Below are 23,103 nucleotides of genomic sequence, written 5' to 3'. Positions count from 1 at the left end.
TATTCATGAAAGATGCTTGAAGAGTTAAGAAACTTATTGCACTGATCTAACCTTTTTGGTTGTTTCTGCGAACGGCCTCAGCCTCTACATACTTGGATTATTTTATTCCTACCATCCCTAAGGAAACATTAAGAGAGAGAGAGAGGGAGGGGAAATTCAACTGTAAATTACACCGATAGTCAACGTGTTATAACCACAATATCTTATTCGTTGGCTTAAAAGCTTATGGTACTTTTATTGGATATCTTTCATTTCTATAGTAATGTCCAATCTTTTAATTAATAATTTTATCTTATGAAGGGATAATTTTGTTTTTCATAATTAGGGATGTAGATCAATATATTGTTTTAATTTTTTCCCTTAGATCCCTGGGTAAACATCCTCTAAAGGCCAGAAACAAAGCAACGCAACCTAAATGTTGATTTTTTTTGTGCTAATTAACTGTTCATATCCCTTTGATGAATGCATCTCATATTGAAATTGGGGTTATTGTTCTCTTTTTATTCTTAGCTGCAAAAATTTAATGCATGTAAATATTTTACCTAGGGTTGAAACATTGCGAAAATTGGAGAGTATACTTGGCTCTCGCCCCAGCACGGACCACCCTGTTGTTGGACCGAACAAACCCTACCTGGACCTGCCCGGTCTACCTGCTGGCCTACCTCCTACCCAACAACCTACACTCTTACCTGACCACTCGTTATTACCTCACTCTGTGACAGCTGATGTTCTGAATGAAATGCCAATAATTAAACATGAAGTCTCTCCTCCCCGTCCATCCATGTTCAGTGATGAGAATAGATTGAACAATAATTTAGGCAAGATTTATTCAAAGTTTTATTGATAATTTTGTGTAAAGGTGTTTGTTACAGTTTAGTCAAATGCTCTTATTAAGTCAAACTGTTATCAAGGAGGGGATTGACACATTTGCGTAACACAACTTTTCGGAAAATAATTCTCAATCTTTGAATAAATAATTCTTTTTAACAGGTATAAGTCCTGAGCAAATAATGAACAATTTTGGCGCTCAAATAGCTGCCGCCGCCATAATAAACAACAAATTCCCATTTGAAAACAGACAATCATCGCCGCTTAGAACCCCATCCCCAAGCTTGGACTTTGACCACGTGGCAGAGCTTCAGCAGCAGTCGCCACAACAAGTAACGTTTGGAAATTCGCCGCTGACGTCTAGAAATATTGCTGCAATGAAGGCTGAAAATGAGGAGCTTTATCGTAGGGGCAGAAGAAGTGTTTTGTATAACAGCTTTGAATCTTCATATCCGCTGGATTGCAGGTGAAAAAATTTTCTCATGTTTTTAAAAGCGAAGCTTTTCTATAATTAGGGTAGGTCCGTCCGTCCTTAACGGATAGCTTTTTCGTCAATTTAGGCATGTTAGAATTGTCCTATTGATTTCAAACTTTGCATGGTGATTCCTGTAGTAGTTAGGTACGATTTAGAAAGCGTAGCAACTCTATAATCATTACCAGAATGTCTGTACGTCTATTTTAAACATGTTGATTTTTTTTACTTTTTTAACAACAAATTTTTATGTGATCTAATAAACCGATTGAACTGATTCCTGGGACAACAAAGTACAATATTATATGCGAAACAACTCTATAATCAAGTCCTAAAAATGTAAGTATGTCCATAAACATTATTCTGTATCAAGCAGTTTTCAACAATTTTACTTACAATTTTGCTTCGACTCTTATACATTTTCTATATTCTGATTATTCAGTTCTGACACTATACAAGTGTTAATGTCCGTTTGTCCTACCAATTCAGTGCTCCGCTTTTATGGATGTTGTCATCCTTGTTCTCATTAACGCTTAGTTGCTACTTTTTATGCTTAGGTAGGTTCTAGAAATTTAGCTAAATATTTAAGTACCTATGTATAAATTCTCTTTGTAAAATCTTGCTGATCAAGCAAAGTGTAAATTTATACCTCTTTCTATCTCTTTTCTTAATCATATTTTAAATATTTTGGAGTAAAAAAAGACCAGAGCGTCAGAAAGCAGTATCACATCCGCTCGTCGTCAGGGAGGCGAAGTGTTCGAATTTCGGCCCAGTACGCGTCTTAATTTACTTCGTAATGTGAGAAGGCCTTGGTTTTAAACAGGCGCTGCTCTTAACCTTACAGTTAGGACTTCCATACAAATGGATTGTTATACACCGTCCCCAGAGGTATTACCAATGCAAAGATATGGGATGATTTTAAGAGTCTAATAGTACCAAATGTTAAGCTTTTCAAGATTCAAATATCTTTTTAGATCTCAATCGCCGAAACCTCGTCGCTTTTCCGTGAACCAGTCATCACAGCCGCAGTTGACGGAGACACCGCGGTTACCGGAGATGCCGCCAGTCGAGATGCCACCGGCCACAAATCCTCTTCAAATTGACAAACAGGTAATGTTCATTAAGATCCATGAAATAGCAAAATAAAGAGAGGCGTTATTACATTCATTTGTGAGAGAGAATATTTTTTTTCAATATGTGAAATAACTAAATAATTAAAAAGCAAAACTCATGTTCTAAAATTGAAAAATAAGAAAAGCTATCTAATTAATACCTAGTTATCTTGATTATTGATATATTTCTATTTGTCAGTATTACCCGAAGAATTTTAAGGTATTAACCCACCTATTTACATTTAGAGTAGAACTACATAGTTACCTATTGTTGACACAGTAAATGTATTAAAATAATTTTTTCAGTTGACATACATGCATTAGTTTTTATTTGGCTAACACTTTGTAGCTAGATACTTTTATAACTCTTTTAACCCTCCCCAAAAGCAGCTATCCTAGGAAAGTAATGCATGTATGGTAAATAACGTAGTTTTCTATTAAATGTAACCTTTAATTTTTATGTAGGTATATGTTATTTGAAATAGTTGAATATGTTTCATAAGATCAATCCTGTTAAAAATGGTGCTTTATCTGTTTTTGTCCAGGTCCAGATGAAAAGATTTAAGCTGGAGAATCCAGAGGGAGGATTTACAACTGTGTACCAGCAGGTGCATGGCAAGGATACCTCTATGGATGGGGTGTACAGTATGGCAGGCTCCAAGGCGGCTTTTTGTTCCACAACTAATGGTGTCGATGGCTCAATACATCAAGGTAATTGAAAACTTTCTTACTTTCAACTTTCGGGTAAAAAACAAGTATTATATCTAGTTTTCCGCGAATATTAAGAAAATAAAATTATAAGATTAAAAGCAGATTTGTTAGCACGATTTACCGAACCTGGTATTAATTTAAGATTATAAAAAGTTTCCCCGTTAAGTACCTACACCATACCTGTCCAGTGCAGTGGTTAGTTAGATATTAAGTTACAGACAGACAACCATTTACTTTAATTTAATGATAAAATCTATATTTAGAAATGGTGACAAAATCAGCGCACGGTACATTAAATTCTCCAATGAAAAATGTTCTAAACACTCCGCCAAGCTACAGTGATACTATCGAGTCTTTTTTATCAAGTCCATGTTCTTTTACAACAAACAGTCAAGTAGAATCTATTGAGAAAGCAGTTATAGTTGATAATACCAAGATGAGAAATTCCCCCCAACAACAAGGACAGTCAAGTGTCAGAGTATCAGTTATTAATTTTACCAGCAAACGCACCATTGATGACTGTGACAACAGTACGGATAATGCTACCAACATCAATAAGAGTGCGGAGAGTGTGATAAATTTTAATAACAAAGTCAATGATGAAGAATCTGACAAAGCTAGCCTCATACAAACCAAGACAAGCTATAATAATGACGAAAATCAAAAGAACACAACTGATAACTATCAGCTGCAAAGTTTCATGCCTAAGGAACAGTCAGAGAGGGAGATAAGAGAAAGATTCCGCGTGGAAAATATAAGAAATTTACCAATTATTAGGTTCTGCCAGGTAACATGAGTTCTAAGTCGCAAAAGTAAAGCTACTAGGATATAATTTACTTTGTCCGGCCGTCCTTATGTACGTGATTTTATTGGATTCAATTAAAAATCCAAAGCTTAATTTTTGCTGGAGTTTCACATGACCTAAAAGCAAGCAGTCTATTAATCGTTTTGTCGGTTTGTCTGTCAATTAAGACTTTTTTATCCTAGCATTGAAAATGGTCATTAATTTTAGAAAACTATTGGTTGAAACGTTAGGACAACAAATCATTATGTAATAATAAGTATTTTATCCAACTGGACTACAAAACTTAAGGCACTAGATAAATGTGAGAAGTTGTCTTTTTATATGCCAATAACTCTAATAAGCGAAACTTAAATTATGCACTAATTTTGGTTTATTTTCAGTCTATTTTTGACCCTATGAAGTTCGAGTCCATCATAAGCGAGGAGATCAAGTATAGACATAAGAAGCTACGGATGCATAGCTCCTCTGTACAGCATATGTTCAGTAAGTTTTATAGAAACAAGGATGACAACATTCATAAAAGCGAAGCTCTGAAGCGGTAGGACAAACGAACATTATCACTTGTAGAGTGTCAGAGGTGAATAATCAGAGTATAAATGTATTAATTCGAAACAAATTTTTAAGTGAATTCGTTCAAAAACTGCTTAAATACAGGATAATGTTTAAGGACATACTTACATTTTTAGGACTTGACTATAGAGATGCTTCGCTTATAACATTGTACTTTGTTGTCCTTAAAATCTGTATTCCAAAAATCAGATCGATGAGAGGATAGGTTATTAGGGATAAAATCATTCTTATATAATGAATTTTCCCAAGTTTTAAGATTTTTTGGATAGGCCTCCAGGTTCAGGAGCTGCATGCCTCCAGGTGGCTCTTGGACAGATAAAAACCAAAATAATTTTTTAAAGATGTAAGAGGTCATTTTATAAAACAAAATATGCATATTTTTAAATGTTATTTACATATTTAAACAAAGTTGCATATTTTGTTTAATAAGTTGACCTCTATCTCTTCGAATTTTTTAATTTTATTTTTACCTTTCCTGAGACCACCTGGAGGCCAACAGCTCTTGAACCTGGAGGCCTGCAGCTCCTGAACATGGAGGCCTATCCAGAAAATCTTAAACCTTGGGAAAATTCATCATATAAGAATGATTTTTTCTTAACCTATCCTCTCAGTCCAAAGATAAAGCATATACTCACTGTTTGCGAAAATGTGTTAAAAGTTCCCTCCCTTTTATAACACATAAAAATATGCTGTTAAGTAAGTTAAAATCAAAATGTTTAAAATGGACGTACGGACATTCTGGTAACGATTGTAGAGTTACTGCGCTTTCTAAATCGTACCTAACTACTACCAGTAATCACCATGCAAAGTTTTAAATCGATAGGACAATTTTAACATGCCTAAATTAACGAAAAGAGCTAACTTTTTCGGATTGACTGACGGGCCGACCCTAATTATTAAAAAGCTTCGCTTTTCATAATTATAGATTAGCTGTGCTACTATAAATATATGTTATGTGTTAGGTACAGGGGTTTATATTTGTCTTAGGTACCTTCTTATTATTTCCAAATATACCTATTATGAAAAAGAAAATGATAAAATAACCTTATTACAGTACTTAGTTCCATAAAAAAAATATATTAAAGCATCAGGATGTTTGTCTATTTGTCTGAACCGATATCAAGGTTTTCTTTACAGTGAAGCTTCTCATAAGTTCATGAAAGGTTTTTTTTAACTTTTTTAGGGAGGGTTATCACAAAACCCTTCAAAAAGAAATCGTCCCAAGAAAAAAAAATTGCAACCTTTGCCCCCTCCCCCCAATTTTTTTTCTTTTTACAATTTAAATTGAAAATCTGCTTCAGATGATATGCAGGACCAGGATGGAGAGAATTATGGAGACCAATCAACCGACAGGCAATTATTTTGTATTTACTTTGCAACAGGATTTTTTTTTTGACGATTCTCGGATAAAGAATACCACCACCCCATTTCCCTCTTTCCAAACTTATTTCCTCCACATACTTAAGCACCAGCTACGATACCCCCCAAAACAGCTGAAATTACTAGATATTTTGGGAATAGTCACTTTCAGGGCGATTCGTCGTAATTTTAAAATGGCTTTTGATAGGTTATTTTAGGTTAGGTTATAATGGGTTAGGTGATTGTCCCATAGGGTTAAGTAAATGCCCCCACAGGATTAGAGCCCCCCGCAGGGGCTAGAAATAGAAAGGAGAAAAGCTACTGTGAAAAACGAAGAATCGCCCCTTAAGGGGCGTTGCCACAAAAGGGACTATACCCGATATTTTTTCAAATTAATTCAGCTGTTGGTTATACCTATTCCTGCTACTTTACAAAGTTCAGAGAGGTCTTGCCATTGAGGTACATGACAAAAACCAACATGAAATGCTAAAAACTATCTATACTAGGTATATAGTTTTTCATGGGCATTTCATCTCATAATCATTTTTAAAAAGTTTCTTTAGTAGGGTTGGCAATCCGAATCCGGAATCCGTTTTGTTAATAGCGGATTCGGATTCTTAATTTTTAGGCTAAAATTAGCGTCTTGAGTTTTTTTGGTCCGAATATATATTTTGATTTTTAACAGTCATTTTGGCCGCTGTAGGGTCTAGAAAAAAAAGAAAAGCTACTGTGAAAATATGAAACAACACAGCTTTAAATTCTGCCCTGTACCTGGTAAAAAATAATCTGTTAATTTATTTTTTAAAAGCCTTTTAAAATATTGCTAAAATCCGGAATCCGTCAATATGAGAATCTGCGAAGAATCCGTTTTATTTTTGGCCGGATTTTTGTAAGAATCCGAATCCGGTCCAAAAATTAGACGGATTGCCATCCCTATTCTTTAGTGAATTCCTCTCCCCCCCCCCCCCCCCTCCTGTTGAAAACTAAAATACAAAATGCAACTTGCAGTGAGAGTGTAACAAGCAGCCCAACCTGTGGATATTATTCTGATAACAACCAGCAACATTCCCTGGTTGTCTATAATTCTGAATCTGGCAGCTTTGAATTAGGTAGGTGGCTTTTGTCACGTGTTGACTCTGGTCCTGTTACACTAATGAAATAATATTAAGTAGTATGTTTTTCTTAAATCTCCGGAAACCTTGATCCGAATATGTTTTACTGTTCAGGGTAGCTTTATTAATGTCTTGGGGTCGGTTTAAGGCTATTTTACAGCCCACCCCCCCCCCCCTTCCCCTTGTTGTAAGTATTAAGGTTTTTTTTTGTCTGAAGTTGAAGATCTTGGAAATGAAATTTATTAAAGTTAAATAATTTAGTATCAGTTTAACATTCTTTGCTTGATCTGGTATTGTTGGATGTCGTTCTGTCTGTCTCGAATTTAAAATTTTTACGAATCTTAGCCGTTTTTAATATCACTAGCGGCTGCACCCCTAGCATCTAGGGGCTCTTTATTCGAAGGGCGGAAAAATTGCCTAAAACCATACCCTGACTTCTTTTTTTTTTAAATTTTAGATTAAAAAGAGTAGGTAAGTTTGTATGTAAACTAATTTTGCTTTTGTTGCTATTAGATGATCAAGCCTTGTTGGATACAGTTTTGAAGATGGATATTTCATTCCTAGAAGAACTTTATACTTCAGAAGAGAAAAACTATATTAACCTACAGGAATACATGAAAATTTAATTTAAGGCCCAATTTGGGTTATAAAAGACCAAGGAGAGAAGGGACATTGGGCTGTTTATTAGACTAGTTCCCATAGTTTTCTTATTCGTTGGTGGCTTAACAACTTTGGTGACTCTAATAAGAGTTGATTGGTTGTTTGATTAAGTTGAGTGTCCAAATGTTTCAACCAATAAGGGGGGGGGGCGTAATGACATTTATTCGTAATCCGTGAGCAAAATGGTCTTAAAATTTAGCTAGACCCTTCAAACTTGGTATATAAGCCTAGTCCTATAGGTATTACATCTAAATGGCAAAAAAATCTAAAATTATTTATTTTAAGGTTAGGTTAGGTAAGAAAAACCCTGCGGAAATGGGGTTTTAGGCTTTTTTTGGTCTATTTTGATGGGGAAACTTACCTTAAATTGTTTTTTCTTAGGGTTTTAACTTAAATACACTGTATCTATTCATATGGACTTTATTTAAGATGATTCAGCAAGTCGGGGACCGACCCCAGGGGGCTAGGTGGGTGGCCCGGAGGGGTTAAGTGCCTTTTTCCCAATACATATGTTGTGATACATCTAATTATAGGTTTTTTAGGTCCAGGAACTCAAATTTAGAGCTAAATTAAGCATTAGACTAATCTGAAGGTAGCCCCAGCGGGCTAGGTTGTTGGCCCGCAGGGGTTAAGGGCAATTTTTCCAATATATATCATGTTATATATCAAAATATAGGTTTTTTAGGCTAAGAAACTCAAATTCTAAGCGAAAATTAGCATTAGACTAACCTGAAGCTAACCCCCCCGGGCTAGATTGCAGGGCTTAAGAGCATTTACCTAACCTAACCTAGAAACTTACTTATATTTTTAAATGTTTTTTTTTATAAACTTTGTCTGTTAATGAAGACTTTATTTAAGATAATCAAGCAAGTCGGAACCGACCCCAAGCGGGCTAGGTTGGTGGCCCGCAGGGGTTAAGTTAATTTTTCTAATATATATCTTGTTATATATCAAAATATAGGTTTTTTAGGTCAAGAAACTCAAATTCTGAGCAAAAATTAGCATTAGCTAACCCCCCCGGGCTAGATTGGTTTTCTGCAGGGCTTAAGAGCATTTACCTAACCTAACCTAGAAACTTACTTATATTTTTGCCTATTAATGAGGACTTTATTTAAGATAATCCAGCAAGTCGGGAACCGACCTCAGATGGCTAGGTTGGTTTTCTGCAGTGCTTAAGAGCATTTACCTAACCTAGAAACTTACTTATTTTTTTACAGGTTTTTTTTCTTGAATAAACTGTGTCTGTAGGGGTTAAGTGCATTATTTTCCAAAATACATCTTGGGATATATCAAAATATAGGTTTTTAAGGTCAAGAACTCAAATTCAGAGCTAAAATAAGCATTAGAATAATATTAAGCTAACCCCAGCGGGCTAGTTGGGTTGCCCACAGGGCTAAAGTGCATTTTACCTAACCTAACCTAGAAACTTACATTCAATATTTTTTTTTAGGTTTTTTTTCTCGAATAATGGGAAATGGGGTTTTTAGGCTTTTTTTGGTCTATTTTGATGTGGAAACTTACCTTAAATTGTTTTTTCTTAGGGTTTTAACTTAAATACACTGGACATTATTTCAGATGATCCAGCAAGTCGAAGACCGACCCCAGCGGGCTAGGTGGGTGGCCCGTAGGGGTTAAATGCCTTTTTTAGAAAAAGTATGTGTTATCATACATCAACTCATAAGTTTTTTAGTTCAAGAAATTCAAATTTACAGCTAATAAAAGGATCAGACTAATCTGAAGCTAGCCCCAGCGGGCTAGGTGGGTTTCCTGCAAGTCTTAAGTGCATTATACCTAACCTGACCTGGAACCTTACTTGTTTTTTTTAGGGGTTTTTTTCTGGAATAAACTGTGTCTATTTATGAGAACATTCAAATTCAAATTTAGAGCTAATAATAGAATCAGACTAATCTGAAGCTAGCCCCTGCGGGCTAGGTGGGTTGCCTGCAAGGCTTAAATGCATTTTACCAAACCTAACCTAGAATCTTACTTTTTTGAAGATTTTTTAATTGAATAAACTGTTAATGAGAACATTATTTAAGATGATCTAGCAAGTCGGGGACTGACCCAGGCGGGCTAGGTTTTACTTAGATACACAGTGTTCAGTCCTAAAGTCATCATTTAAAAGATTCTTCATACAGGAGGCTGACCCAAGGAGGTCCACAACTTGCTGGATCATCTAAAATAATGTCCTCATTCATAGACACAGTACATTCAAGGAAAAAACCAAAAAATAAATAAGTTTCTAGGTTAAGTTAGGTAAAATGCACTTAAGCCCTGCAGAAGATCTACCTAGCCCGCGGGGGTTAGCTTCAGGTAAGACTTATGCTAATTTTAGCACTGAATTTGAGTTTCTTGACCTTAAAAACCTATATTTTGATATATAACAAGATGTATATTGGAAAATAATGCATTTAACCCCTGCGGGCCACCGACCTAGCCCGCTGGGGCTAGCTTCAGATTAGCCTTATGCTAATTCTAGTTCTAAATTTGATTTAACTGACCTAAAAAACTTATAATTAGATGTATCCCAACATATATATTGGGAAAAATGCCCTTAACCCCTGCGGGCCACCAACCTAGCCCGCTGGGGTCGGTTCCCGACTTGCTGGATTATCTTAAATAAAGTCCTCATTAATAGACAAAGTTTATTCAAGAAAAAACATGTAAAAATATAAGTAAGTTTCTAGGTTAGGTTAGGTAAATGCTCTTAAGCCCTGCAGAAAACCAACCTAGCCCGGGGGGGGGTTAGCTTCAGGTTAGTCTAATGTTAATTTTCGCTCAGAATTTGAGTTTCTTGACCTAAAAAACCTATATTTTGATATATAACAAGATATATATTAGAAAAAATTAACTTAACCCCTGCGGGCCACCAACCTAGCCCGATGGGGCTAGCTTTAGATTAATCTAATGCTTATATTAGCTCTGAATTTGAGTTCCTTGACCTAAAAAACCTATAATTAGATGTATCACAACATATGTATTGGGAAAAATGCACTTAACCCCTCCGGGCCACCCACCTAGCCCCCTGGGGTCGGTCCCCGACTTACTGAATCATCTTAAATAAAGTCCATATGAATAGATACAGTGTATTTAAGTTAAAACCCTAAGAAAAAACAATTTAAGGTAAGTTTCCACATCAAAATAGACCAAAAAAAGCCTAAAAACCCCATTTCCGCAGGGTTTTTCTTACCTAACCTAACCTTAAAATAAAAAATTTTGGATTTTTTTACCATTTAGATGTAATACCTATAGGACTAGGCTTATATACCAAGTTTGAAGGGTCTAGCTAAATTTTAAGACCATTTTGCTCACGGATTACGAATAAATGTCATTACGCCCCCCCCCCCTTGTATGTGTAATTTTGCCTAGCATCATTCTGTGTCAACCTTACTAAGAAACAAACATTGTTATAAATTTTTTCATTCGCCACGAAAATCGTCTTTAAAAATTTCAGTCATGTTTTCAATCGTCCTTTATTTGACTATTCAAAATTTTCATATGATCTATTTGAACAGAATTCCGTATTCTGGAACAACTGGAAGAGCGTCAACCTGGGACTGGATCATTGGCAAGAATTTGCCGAGTGCAAGAAGTTGGGCAAATTTTCGGACAATATTTTCTACAGCGGCTACAAACAGCTGGCCATCAAGTGTATCAAGTATTTATCCGAGGGTCCCTTTGTCAACTCTTACGACGCTGATTTTGAGGCACTGCTGAGGGCCAATATCAAACCGATTATGAATTGTTTCACCCTGTGGAATAATATATTTAGCCCTGATGATCAATTTCAGAATGTGATTGGTTCATCTGATGAGTTCTGGTGCCAACAGCTGAATCTTTTACCCTTTCGTGGGGTCAGGTGAATTTAAAAGTTTTGATTATATAAAAGTAACAGGATGTCTTTCTGTTTGTGCGTGTACCTAAGAATCCTGCTAATCGCTGAACCGTCATGGTTCTCCTGAACAATGCAACCTTCTCGTAGGTAAAGGGTTGGTTTATAATTATAAGAGAAATCTTCTCCAGTAAAAATAACCCCCCCCCCCCCCTCCAAGGAGGCCCCTCCCCTAACTAAAGTGCCCCTGTAGGCTTTAAGGGGGCGTAGCCGCTAGTTTATGTCTATGTTATGGACTGAAAATTAATGTTGTTGCACATTTTTTGGTGCACGATTAATAATTCATGGAATTTAAATGGGACTATGCACGAACGAGAGCATGTGATTCAAAAACATCTCCCAATAGTGATTTTTCGGCTTTTTTGCCTGGTTTAGATACCGTTATACAGTAGAAATGACTCACCTAAGTGAGCTTGCTTGTAAGATTTCCTATGTAGAAGTTGGCTAAGAGTTATCAGTTCTTGATTTGTAATAGTCAGATCTCGTAAGATCTCTACTATTATGATCAAGACAGATGTTCTTAGCATATGTCAGTCAGATCTCGTAAGATCTCTACTGATCATACTTATTTAACTTTTCAATGTTACCGAGCTGATCCAGGATAGTAGTACGCAGATGAAGAATGTAGTATGAAGAGGACATTTAACCCGCTTATAGCATGCTTATCTGAAAGCAGTATTCATCTTCTATACATTGTCTTCCGGGAGTTCGTAATCAATATGATCATGAGAGATTCAGAATAGTTTATTTAGTTAACATTATTATCACAATAAAGCAAACACATATGCAAGTAATTGGAATCAATCATGAGATATAATTAGGACACCCCGGGGACATTCACAAGAAGAACACTACAATCAGATCCAGGTAGAGAGAATGGAATCTGGGTAGAAGCATCAGTTGTCTGATTCAGATTCCTGAAATGAAATATCATTTAAGGAAGTTGTAATCTAACGTACGTACATAATATCAGTACATCCCTTACATTCGGAGCACCTTCTAAACTTGGAGGTAAAAGGAGTAGCTCTCATGAGATATCAAGTCATAATAAGCTTGAACGTTAAGCTTGAGCTGGCCCTATTGGCTACACATAAGTGTCTCAACCTACTCCATGACGACTTATTACACTAAGCAACTACAGCTGATCAACCAATCAATCAATTTATTTACTAAATGAAAAAATGATTTTAGGGATATGTATGAGCAGCATCCTGTGTTAAGATCAAACACCACGATTTTCAAAATTCTGGACTCTGTCAGGGATATATTCATTGTCAACTTTCTTTTTTAGTAGCGAAGCTACTCTATAATACTACATGCAGTACTTTTCAGCTCCAAAGTTCCGCTAGGTGGCCCCTCTCCTCCTTTTTAGGGGGTGGCCCCTTCTTGTGAGGAGGATGGCCCCTCCTTTTAATAGGGTGGCCATTCAAAAAAGGGCAATAGTTGGGTTTCACTTAGGTAAAGGTTGTCCTTAATAAGTAGGACAAAAGTTCAGTTGGGTTTCACTTGGGTGCCAGAAACCCATCTAATGCTGCGCATGTATGTCTATAATTCACTTTGTCGGTCCATAAGTCAGTGCAATGGTGGAAATGTGGTTTTCTCAGCTACTATTATAGACATCATTGTACTTTTATATAAGGATAATGTTTCTCATAATGTTATTTTTTATGCAAAAATGTGAACCAATACCTAATGAATATCGTGTGCAGATCTTGTTGTGGTCTGTTGAGGGATGTGAACGTGCTAAAATTCTTGTTGACTCTGCAGTTCTGTGATGTTGGACCCGACATCTCCCTGCGAGACTGGCATTTTCTCAATAACACCCTCAAAGAAACCAGGACTCAATTAAGGTATTTATTTTTTTAGTGGATAATGAACAGAAAACTAGCTTAAAACCACGACCTGACCAGTTGGTATATTCTCAAATCTCTAAGAAGCACAACCTGTTTGGTTTAGCGGTCATTAAGATCTTTAGCTTTAGAAAGACGGAGAGATGGAAATACTTCTTTATTTTTTTTAGTTAATTTAATATAGATATGTACTATTGGCTTCGCCCCTAATTTTTAGCAGTTTCACCCCATGAGTAAGAGTAGAAATCAATACAGTTGCAGTTCATGTTATGCCATAGTTATTTTTTACAAAAAAAAATTTTTGGTGTTTTTCTTTTTGGGGGATCGGAGGTAGTTCCGCCTTCCAAAAAACAAGCTAAAGAATCTAAAGGACCAGTATTTATGTTCCCTTAAAAGTAGAGCACAATCGGTTCTGCAGTTACCAAGATCTTAAACTTCAAACAGGCAGACGGACGTACGTACGGACAGACATCGTTCTACTTTGTATTACATATAAAAACCTATTAACTTATGAAATAAATTAAATATTTATGATTTTAACATTTTTATTCCATAATTGGGCTCTCTCTAAATGCTAAGAGAAAATATTCTCTATATAGAGGAAATGGGAAGTTCAATAACAGAAATATTTATTTTAGAAACAGAAAATTTAAATTGTTTTTATGCAAGAGCGATGTAGCGTAGATAGGGTTTTAATAGTTATTTATCCTATTTTCAAAAGCGAAGCTTTTCTATAATCATGCTGTGTTCGTTCGGAACAGATAGCTTTTTTCTTCAATTTAGGCATGTTAGAATTATCCTATCGATTTCAAACTTTGTATGGTGATTACTGTAGTAGTTGGGTACGATTTAGAAAGCGTAGCAACTCTATAATCGTTACCAGAATGTCCGTATGTCCATTTTAAACATGTTGATTTTTTGAATACTGATTCCTATAACAACAAAGTACAATGTTATAAGCTAAGCATAACTATAATCAAGTCTAAAAATGTAAGTATGTCCTTAAACATTATCCTGTTAATAAGGAACTGTTGATATATTGATCAATCATGCTGTTATGGACATTCCAATTATTCTATGTGCGATCACATGGCAAAACTTGAAATTTCTCTCTCGGTCATGTGAAGGAAACGAAGTTGCAGGTTTTGTCGTATTTTCACAGTAGCTTTTGAAAGGTTATTTTAGGTTAGGTTAAGTTAGGTTAGGTGCTTGTCCCGCAGGGTTAGATCCCCCTGCAGGCACTATAAATAGGAGAAAAGCTACTGTGAAAATATGACCAAACGCGCAACTTCGTTTCCTACACATGACCCGATTAGTTTATTGCCAGAATAATTTGGAAATCTTTCCCCGTATTGTGCAATATTACAAAACCGTTACACATAGTTTTGTATAATTTAATGATAAGTTTACTACCTAGGTAGGTACATAAATATTTTCAGGGGTGTATATTCTGCACAAGATTTTTTTTTTCCCCTGCTACAATTTTTTTTATTTTTCTTCACCCCTAGTTTTTTCTCACCAAGTAGGGGGGAAATGGAAATCATTTAAAGAACTCTATATTTTCTTCTATATTTATTTGGAAAAAATGTTTTCACTTTTCTTAATTTTTACATTTTTTTTCCCTCCAACCACTTATTTTTTATTCCCCCCCCCCCCCTGAGCAGGGGATCCCATGTAGAATATACACCCCTGAATATTTTTTTTAAAGTTAATAACTCTTTTTTATGCAAGAAAAATATAGGGTACGTAGATAGATTTTTAAAATAAATTATTGATTTCAGGAGATATTTAATGACCAAGTACGACAGCAGGAAAGCTGACGAAGCCTACAGACAAGTCATGAACTTCCTCAAGTTTAACAAATTTTTCAATGAGAGTCTTATGACACCTGTGGCCATGAAAAATTAGACATCCATATAAGTTCGCAAGTTTCAGCTGAGACAAAACTTCGCAATATTTTTGATGTGTGTAAAAGTTTACCTACACACAATGAAAAAAAGTAAACTCTGAAGACAAAAAAAAATAAATTATCTTTGTAATTTTTTCACTGTTTCAATTTGCTGCACACATGGAAAAAAATATTTAGATACCTACTACATACATGTTTTTTCACTCAGATTAAGATAGCACCCAAATTGTAAGTGGCTAAAAAATAATTGGCCGGATCAAAATGATATATCAATGTTTAAAATTATCTTGTCTTATATTTTAATGATATTGTACTGATATGTTCTAGTTCTCTTGTACTTTGTACTTAATGTACATTGAGAGAGGATTCTTATTTTAACAATAACCTTTATTTATGTATTCATCTAAAAATTTACAGTCTTCTGACTATCAAAATTTTAAACCATAACTCATATGTATAATCCCATCTTTGTTTCCACAAGATTTTATGTGATACTTTCAGATAATTTTGTAATTTTTCGGCTTTATATTAAATATAGACTTACAAAATTCACAGATATTAAGATATTTGTAATATATAATAATTGAGTATCATTAGATTTATACAGATATAAAAAAAATCTGATATTTGTCACCCCTTTATTATCATTAAAACACATTAGGACCCCTTTATTCTGATATTTAAGTTTTATTAGATTTTTAAAAACTCAGTTTTCTCTAAATGCATATTTTTGTATTGATATTTAAGGTACCTAACACAAATCCTCCTTTAAAAGCATATCATAACTTAAGTTCTTGTTCTCTGTTAAAAAAAACATTAGATTTTCAATTATTGCTTAATATCTCCATAAGTAGAAATGCGCTAAAAGTAATAGATCGTCTTACTAACCGAAAAAACATCACACTTTTTGAAATAGTTTAGATCTAAAGAGAATAATTAAAACATGAAATAAATTTAATGTATTTTTTAACAGAGAACCAGGACTTATCATTGTTTTTTCCAGATTTAATTGTGTGTTAAAAAATTACAGGAAAACACAGTTTATTGTGATTCACCCTGTATGATCAAAGGTATAAAATAACCCCTAAAAGTATATAAAACTAAATAAACATACCTCATTAAAAAAATTTGAGGGTGTGATTTGAAAATTCGTTTATTAAATGCTGAAATATTTTTAAATATTTTCAAAAGTAATAGTTAAACAACATTGACAATTTAAATGTGATCTCAGTGTCGTAACTCTATTAATAGATAAATTAATTGCAGTAATAAAACACACAAACTATAATATAGTTTTACAGCGGAAAGGCATATAAATGTTTGGCGCATTTATTACCTACTTCTAAGGAAACCAGATTTAGAAGAAAAAAATCATAGGTAGGTAGGTATTTAAATAATTTAAAAAAAACATATTTGCTGACGTTTAAGTATTATTTATGATTAAATGAGTCAAAACCATTAAGTATCTTTAATGTAATACTTATCTTTTATACAGAAAGTAAAATTTGCGCCAATTAGCCCTTTTGCACTGCCCCCTCGCCTTTTTTTCTATACTGCTACTGTATCGGTACACCGGCAAACCTCCTAATGCGACAAACGTCCTAATGCGACATCTCACGCCGTAGTAGAGCTCTAAATAAAATTTATGGTATGTCGTGTTATGAGTCGACATATTTTACCCTCCCCCCCCCCCCCTAAAAAAAATATTTTAGGAGGTTTTATTTAAGAGATGTCGCATTAGAGCGTTTGTCCTTCAGGAGGTTTGTCGCACTAGGACGTATGTCGGTGTACCACTGTATCCAACACCTGGTAGGAATTATCTTAGGTGCATCATGCAAAAGAGTTTGTATCAAACCCTGTACATCTATATACATACATTATTTTCTTTTTAGTTATGTCAGACTATTTTATGGCAGCATTTTTATTGAATAGTTCGAGCTAAATAAAAGTATCCAGCGTTTTAAATAAATTTAAAAGCATGCTTGTGTGAAATGTAAAGAAAGTGGGTTTCACATTCTGAATCCCCAGACGTTCTGCTGAAACATAAGAATATTTTTTTCTTCAAATCTGTTTTGAATTGTTTAAAATGCTTATGGAAATGTAAAACCAGGGAGAAAGGGATGGAAGATAAGAGAATTCATTAAGTTAAACAAAGTATTACCTATTCCTTCCTCCCTGAAATATTGTTTAATGTTTTGTTTCTTGGAATCTTTTTTTTCTTTTTGAAAACTTACACCCGTCCTCCATATTGGAAATTTTTATGTTGAGTTCACGTTGTATTAATATCTATCTATCTTATTATGGGTTGATATCTAGATCTATCTATCTTAATATGGGTTTATATCTATCTCTATCTATACTAAGAAAATATTTAGGTAAGTCAAATATTGTCAGAATAAAAAAAAGGAAACAAGATTTTAAATTTTATGATTTTGAAACATTTTCACTTATTGTCGAAAAATTAAGGGAACTAGATTGTATTATTATTTGCCAATCCTATACAAAGTAGTAAGGTTTTTATTGTATGTACCTTAGGATTAGGTACAATGTAAAATCGATTGAGGTCTTCGTTTTGGAAAGCTTCACATAGATCCCAGGATGGCTTTGGGCTATTTTTTTATTGTCATTATCAACCCCTTCGAATTCAGAGCCTATAGATACTAGGGCGCATTCGTAAGTTTTATAGATAACTGGCAGAAACGTTTAGGAATTTCAAAATCATAAAATTTATTATTTTTGGAAAAGGATTTTTTATACTTATGGAATTTTTTTTACAAATATTGAAAAATTTATTAGATTTAGCATAATAACAAAAAAATAGCATAATAAATAGACTCGCTTATTCTTTTTTAGTAAGAAAACGATATTTTTATATCACAATTTAAAATTTTATTTACACAAATCAAAATGTTATAATAAAAATGCAATATTTTTGTATCTCCCGGACTTACACAATTTTAATGTATATTTTAATAAGCATTATATTAGAAATAAATACATAAATTTTATTGTTTTCTTCACACTTAGCTTGGATATTTTAGGTTTTAAATTTGAGAAATAGTTGAATTGAAAAAGATCATATTAATTGGATAAAACACAACTTATTCCAAGAAAAATTTTTGAATATAGAAGGTTTTCAAATCCAGCTTATACAAATAATGAAATTAATTCGGGGGAAATCACGAAACCTATACGTGGTTTTCAGCTGTCGTTGGGGGGCAACATATAGTAAAATTGACGACCTCTCCATTTGCCCCCCAAATATTATTTAAGATTTATTTCACTTGTTGGTTATACCTTATACCTGGTTAGAATCCTATAATATAAAGCTTTTTTTGTCTGTAATTTAAGAGTACTGCACTGAACCAATTGAGTTCTCAATTTCAGGGAATCTGTATATATGTCTTGGGTTGGTTTTAGGCTATTTAAATGGTAGTTAAGTCTTTGTCTTTAACACAGCCAGAGGTGTGCATGAAACAAGAACTGTTGGAACTGATGCTCAGTTTACTGAGAATATGAAAGATGATGGTGAAACCCGAAAGGAAGCTATCAACTTGATGACAGGACCAATAAGTTCTAAGCAAAGCTGTAAGATAGGAACCTGGAATGTTAGAACAATGTATTTGTCAACTAAAACAGCCCAAGTAGTTAAAGAAATGACAAGTTACAATATCGGAATACTTGGAATTGCAGAATGTAGATGGACAGGACAAGGACAAACCACAACCAAAGATGGCCACCTAATACTTTATTCTGGTCATGAAAGTCAACATATGTATGGGGTTGCTATAATTATCCAAAAACGACATGTCAATTCACTAATAGACTGGAAACCTATATCAGACAGAATAATTAAGGCTAGATTCCAATCAAGGCACTGCAAGTTGACCCTCATCCAATGCTATGCCCCAACAAATGACAAAAGTGAAGAAGTAAAACAAGAGTTTTATGATCAACTGCAATCAATCAGAAACTCAGTACCCAAACATGACATGTGTCTAGTTCTTGGAGATATGAATGCTAAAGTAGGAACTGACAGGACTGGAGTGGAAAATGCAATGGGACACTTTGGCATAGGTACAAGAAATGAAAATGGAGAACTTTTACTTGAATTCTGTTTAAATAATGATATGGTCGTAGGAGGTACATTATTCCAACACAAAAACATTCACAAATATACCTGGACAACACCTGATGGACAAACAAGAAACATGATTGACCATATTATGATCAATAGAAAATGGGTCAAATCAATGCAAGACTGTAGGAGCTATAGAGGAGCCGACATATTCAGTGACCATGAACTAGTTGTCAGTAAGATTAAATTAAAGCTGAAGCGTACTGGCCATGATAAAAAGAGTGAGATTGGCAGACAATATGATTCTTCAAGATTAAAGGACCCAGTGATAAAGAATGAATTTGTCTTAAAACTCAGAAATAGATTTCAAGTCTTAGAGGACCTAAATGACGAGACTGAGATCACTTGGACTTCAATTAAAGAAAACTTTCAATCTACTGCTAAGGAAATCCTAGGACACAAGAAACCAGAGAAAAAGGACTGGATCTCTGAAGAAACATGGAACAAAATAGAAGAGAGAAAGAATCTTAAAAACAAAATTCATAATGCTCAACATTTGGCTGACATGGGCAATTTAAGAGCTGAATATACTGCTAAAGACAAAGAAGTCAAAAAGCGCACAAGGAAAGACAAGAGAGATTACATTGACAATCTGGCTGAAAAGGCCCAGAGAGCAGCTGACTTCGGTAACATGAAAACAGTATACAACATAACCAAGCAATTAAGTGGCAAATATAACAAAAAGAGTGGTGAAACTATCAAGGCTAAAGATGGTAAATTACTCACTACAGAAAAAGAAGTTGCTGAAAGGTGGAAATCGCATTTTGAAGAAGTGTTGAACAGACCTGAACCTGAAATTACTGCTGAACCAGAACCAGGACATGAAATAGACATAGACACAAGACCACCAACTATTCAAGAAGTTAAAGCTGCTATACATAGTCTAAAGAACGACAAAGCACCTGGACCTGACTTGATAACTGCTGAAATGCTTAAGGCAGACATAGATCTTTCTGCTAGGACTCTGACTGATCTCTTTGATAAAATTTGGAGACAAGAAAAGATACCAACTGACTGGTCTAAAGGTATAATCATAAAACTACCTAAGAAGGGAGATTTGAACAATTGTGATAATTGGAGAGGAATTATGCTGCTTTCTATCCCAAGCAAGGTCCTATGTAAAGTTATTTTAAACAGAATTGATGAGAAAATTGACAATAAACTAAGAGAAGAACAAGCTGGGTTCCGTGCTGGAAGAGGCTGTGTTGACCAAATTTTCACCCTTAGGACAGTTATTGAACAATGTGTTGAATTTAACAAGCCACTCCATGTAAATTTTGTTGATTTCTCTAAGGCCTTTGACTCCATACACAGACAAACACTCTGGAAAATACTAAGAAGTTATGGTATACCTGAAAAGATGATAATTATGATAACTAAATTTTATGACAACTTCCAAGCCTGTGTTTCAGTTGGAAACAATAAGACATCTGATTTCTTTAAAATAAGCACTGGAGTTAGACAGGGATGCATTTTATCACCTATTCTATTTATATTGGTCATTGACTGGGTGATGAAGAAAACCACAGAGGACAAAAAACGTGGTCTCCAGCTGGGCATACTAGGACACCTAGAAGATCTGGACTTTGCTGATGATCTGGCACTGATTTCAGAAACAATTAAACATCTACAAGCTAAGACAGATAGACTAGTCAAATACGCAGGACAAGTCGGGCTCTTTGTTAATGTCAAGAAGACTGAAATTATGAATATACCTACAAACCCTGATCAAACTATAACAATAAATGGTGAACAATTGAAACAAAGCAACAAATTCACCTATTTGGGGAGTGTTATCAGCAGTGAAAATGGCTCAAAAGCTGATATTAAAACCAGGATTGATAAGGCTAGGGTTGCTTTCAACAGTCTACACAACGTTTGGAATTCAAAGAAACTTGCTCTGAAAACAAAAATCAGACTTTACAACAGTAATGTAAAATCAGTTCTTCTTTATGGAGCTGAATGCTGGAGAACTGTGAAAACTGAAACAAATCAACTTAATGCATTTCACAATAGCTGCCTAAGAAGAATTTGCAAAATATTCTGGCCAAACAAAATATCAAACATTGAGCTGTATGCTAAGACCAAGTGCAATAGTATTGAAGCAGAAGTGAAATTTAAAAGACTAAGATGGCTAGGACATGTGCTCAGAATGGAACAAAATAGGTTTCCAAAAAAGTGCTTAAAATGGAACCCCACCACTGGTAAACGTAAACGGGGACAACCAAAAATGACCTGGAGGCGGAGCACTGAAAAGGACCTCTTTAATTTGAAATTAACATGGGGAGAAGCTGAAGCACTTGCCACAAAAAGGAATTCATGGAGGAGCAGGGTGGCCGTATTCTCTGGACTCCACAGTCCAAAAGAGAGACGCGACTGAACTGAACTGAACTAAGTCTTTGTAGGTGTTTTAAGATATAATTTTGCTTATTCTTGCCCCTTCCAATACAAAGCCCCTAGATTTTAGTGGCACAGTCGCTAGTTATAAACAATGTTATATAACTAATGTTTGATTTTCTTACTGGAGTATTTATAACCACTTTGCGCTCCGTACGCCTATGGCATATGTCTAAAACTATTTGGTAGAAAATCAGGAATAAGGTATAACAAACAAGTGAAATTAATCTTAAATAATATTTGGGGGGCAAATAAGATAATTTTTTAAATTTAAAACCTTATATTATTCAAGATATGTGTTGTTATAAAATTTATTAATTTCCAGAAAAGAAATCTTATATCTTTATATATTTTATCGGATCATGGAAAGAAAACGAAGTTTCCGGTTTCATCGTATTTTCACAGTAGCTTTTGAAGGGTTATTTTAGGTTAGGTTAGGTTAAGTAAATGTTAATGATTGCCCCGCAGGGCTAGAGCCCCCCGCAGGGGCTAGAAGTATGAGAAAGTCTACTGTGAAAAAACGACGAAACCGGAAACTTTGTTTTCTTTCCATGATCCATTTTATCTTTGTTCTTATTAAGTTTGTATAATAGAAATATTTAAGATTTATAAAATAAATTCATGTTTTTATGATAATTAGAATTTACGATGTTTAAAAATATAATTTGAAAATATATTATTATATATTTGGTGGGAATAAGTGTTATTTTTTTTTTAATTTACAGCTTTAGTTTGTTTTTTTTAAATGTCCAGTTGAGTATGGTTCTCAATGCCTCTAAAACTATAGTCTCCATAAATATGTATGGCTACGATGTCTGTCTCAGAGCCTAGCCGTGTACAAAGGTGGATTCTTTAAAAAAAAGTAGATAGGCAAAATACTCCAAAATCACATAAAAAAATCTATAAAAAAAATAAATCTTATTTTAATAACCCTTTTATGATTTTAACTCATTTTTGTAGATTTTTATGTAATTTTAGAAGTTTTTTTTATCAAATATAATTTTGACTCATCAGCGATGCAGCGACCTAATTTTTTTTTAAAAAGAATTTTCAGGATTTTACCATAGGGCTGTAAAACCTTCCTAAATATCAGGGGCTGCTATTCAGCCAAATAATTTCATTTGAAATTGCTGGTAATTTAAATTAAATATTTTATTGGGGTAGAGTTGGCGTAAACTTGTTTTTTACTGTTGTTTCGGGATGTGGGTATAAAGGAGATAAATAGGGGAAGAGGGTTGTGGGGAAATTTTCACTTAGAATTGTTTGTTAGAATCACTTTCCCTTTTCT

The 23,103-nt window shown here is 34.4% G+C and overlaps 1 protein-coding gene across 1 annotated transcript in view; it reads left to right on the top strand.

Annotated features, from left to right (window-relative positions):
• The window catches only part of LOC145303961 (uncharacterized), a 34,858-nt gene extending 19,414 nt beyond the window's left edge, over positions 1 to 15,444 (top strand). Inside the window, exons 9-21 of the mRNA XM_080145630.1 lie at positions 547 to 818; positions 991 to 1,294; positions 2,275 to 2,410; positions 2,958 to 3,123; positions 3,387 to 3,910; positions 4,309 to 4,411; positions 5,800 to 5,851; positions 6,866 to 6,966; positions 7,483 to 7,577; positions 11,145 to 11,488; positions 12,713 to 12,781; positions 13,231 to 13,371; positions 15,153 to 15,444. Of these exons, the coding sequence (XP_080001756.1) occupies positions 547 to 818; positions 991 to 1,294; positions 2,275 to 2,410; positions 2,958 to 3,123; positions 3,387 to 3,910; positions 4,309 to 4,411; positions 5,800 to 5,851; positions 6,866 to 6,966; positions 7,483 to 7,577; positions 11,145 to 11,488; positions 12,713 to 12,781; positions 13,231 to 13,371; positions 15,153 to 15,279 (2,434 nt within the window). The 3' untranslated portion in view covers positions 15,280 to 15,444. The remainder of the gene's footprint in view (positions 1 to 546; positions 819 to 990; positions 1,295 to 2,274; positions 2,411 to 2,957; positions 3,124 to 3,386; positions 3,911 to 4,308; positions 4,412 to 5,799; positions 5,852 to 6,865; positions 6,967 to 7,482; positions 7,578 to 11,144; positions 11,489 to 12,712; positions 12,782 to 13,230; positions 13,372 to 15,152) is intronic.
• The last annotated feature ends 7,659 nt before the right edge of the window (positions 15,445 to 23,103 follow it).

This window comes from Acartia tonsa, chromosome 13, assembly GCF_053477335.1.
Source record: "Acartia tonsa isolate MP-2025a chromosome 13, ASM5347733v1, whole genome shotgun sequence".
NCBI lineage: Eukaryota > Metazoa > Arthropoda > Copepoda > Calanoida > Acartiidae > Acartia > Acartia tonsa.
Note: the sequence above shows the minus strand (reverse complement) of the source record. Positions and strands in the feature narration are given on the sequence as shown.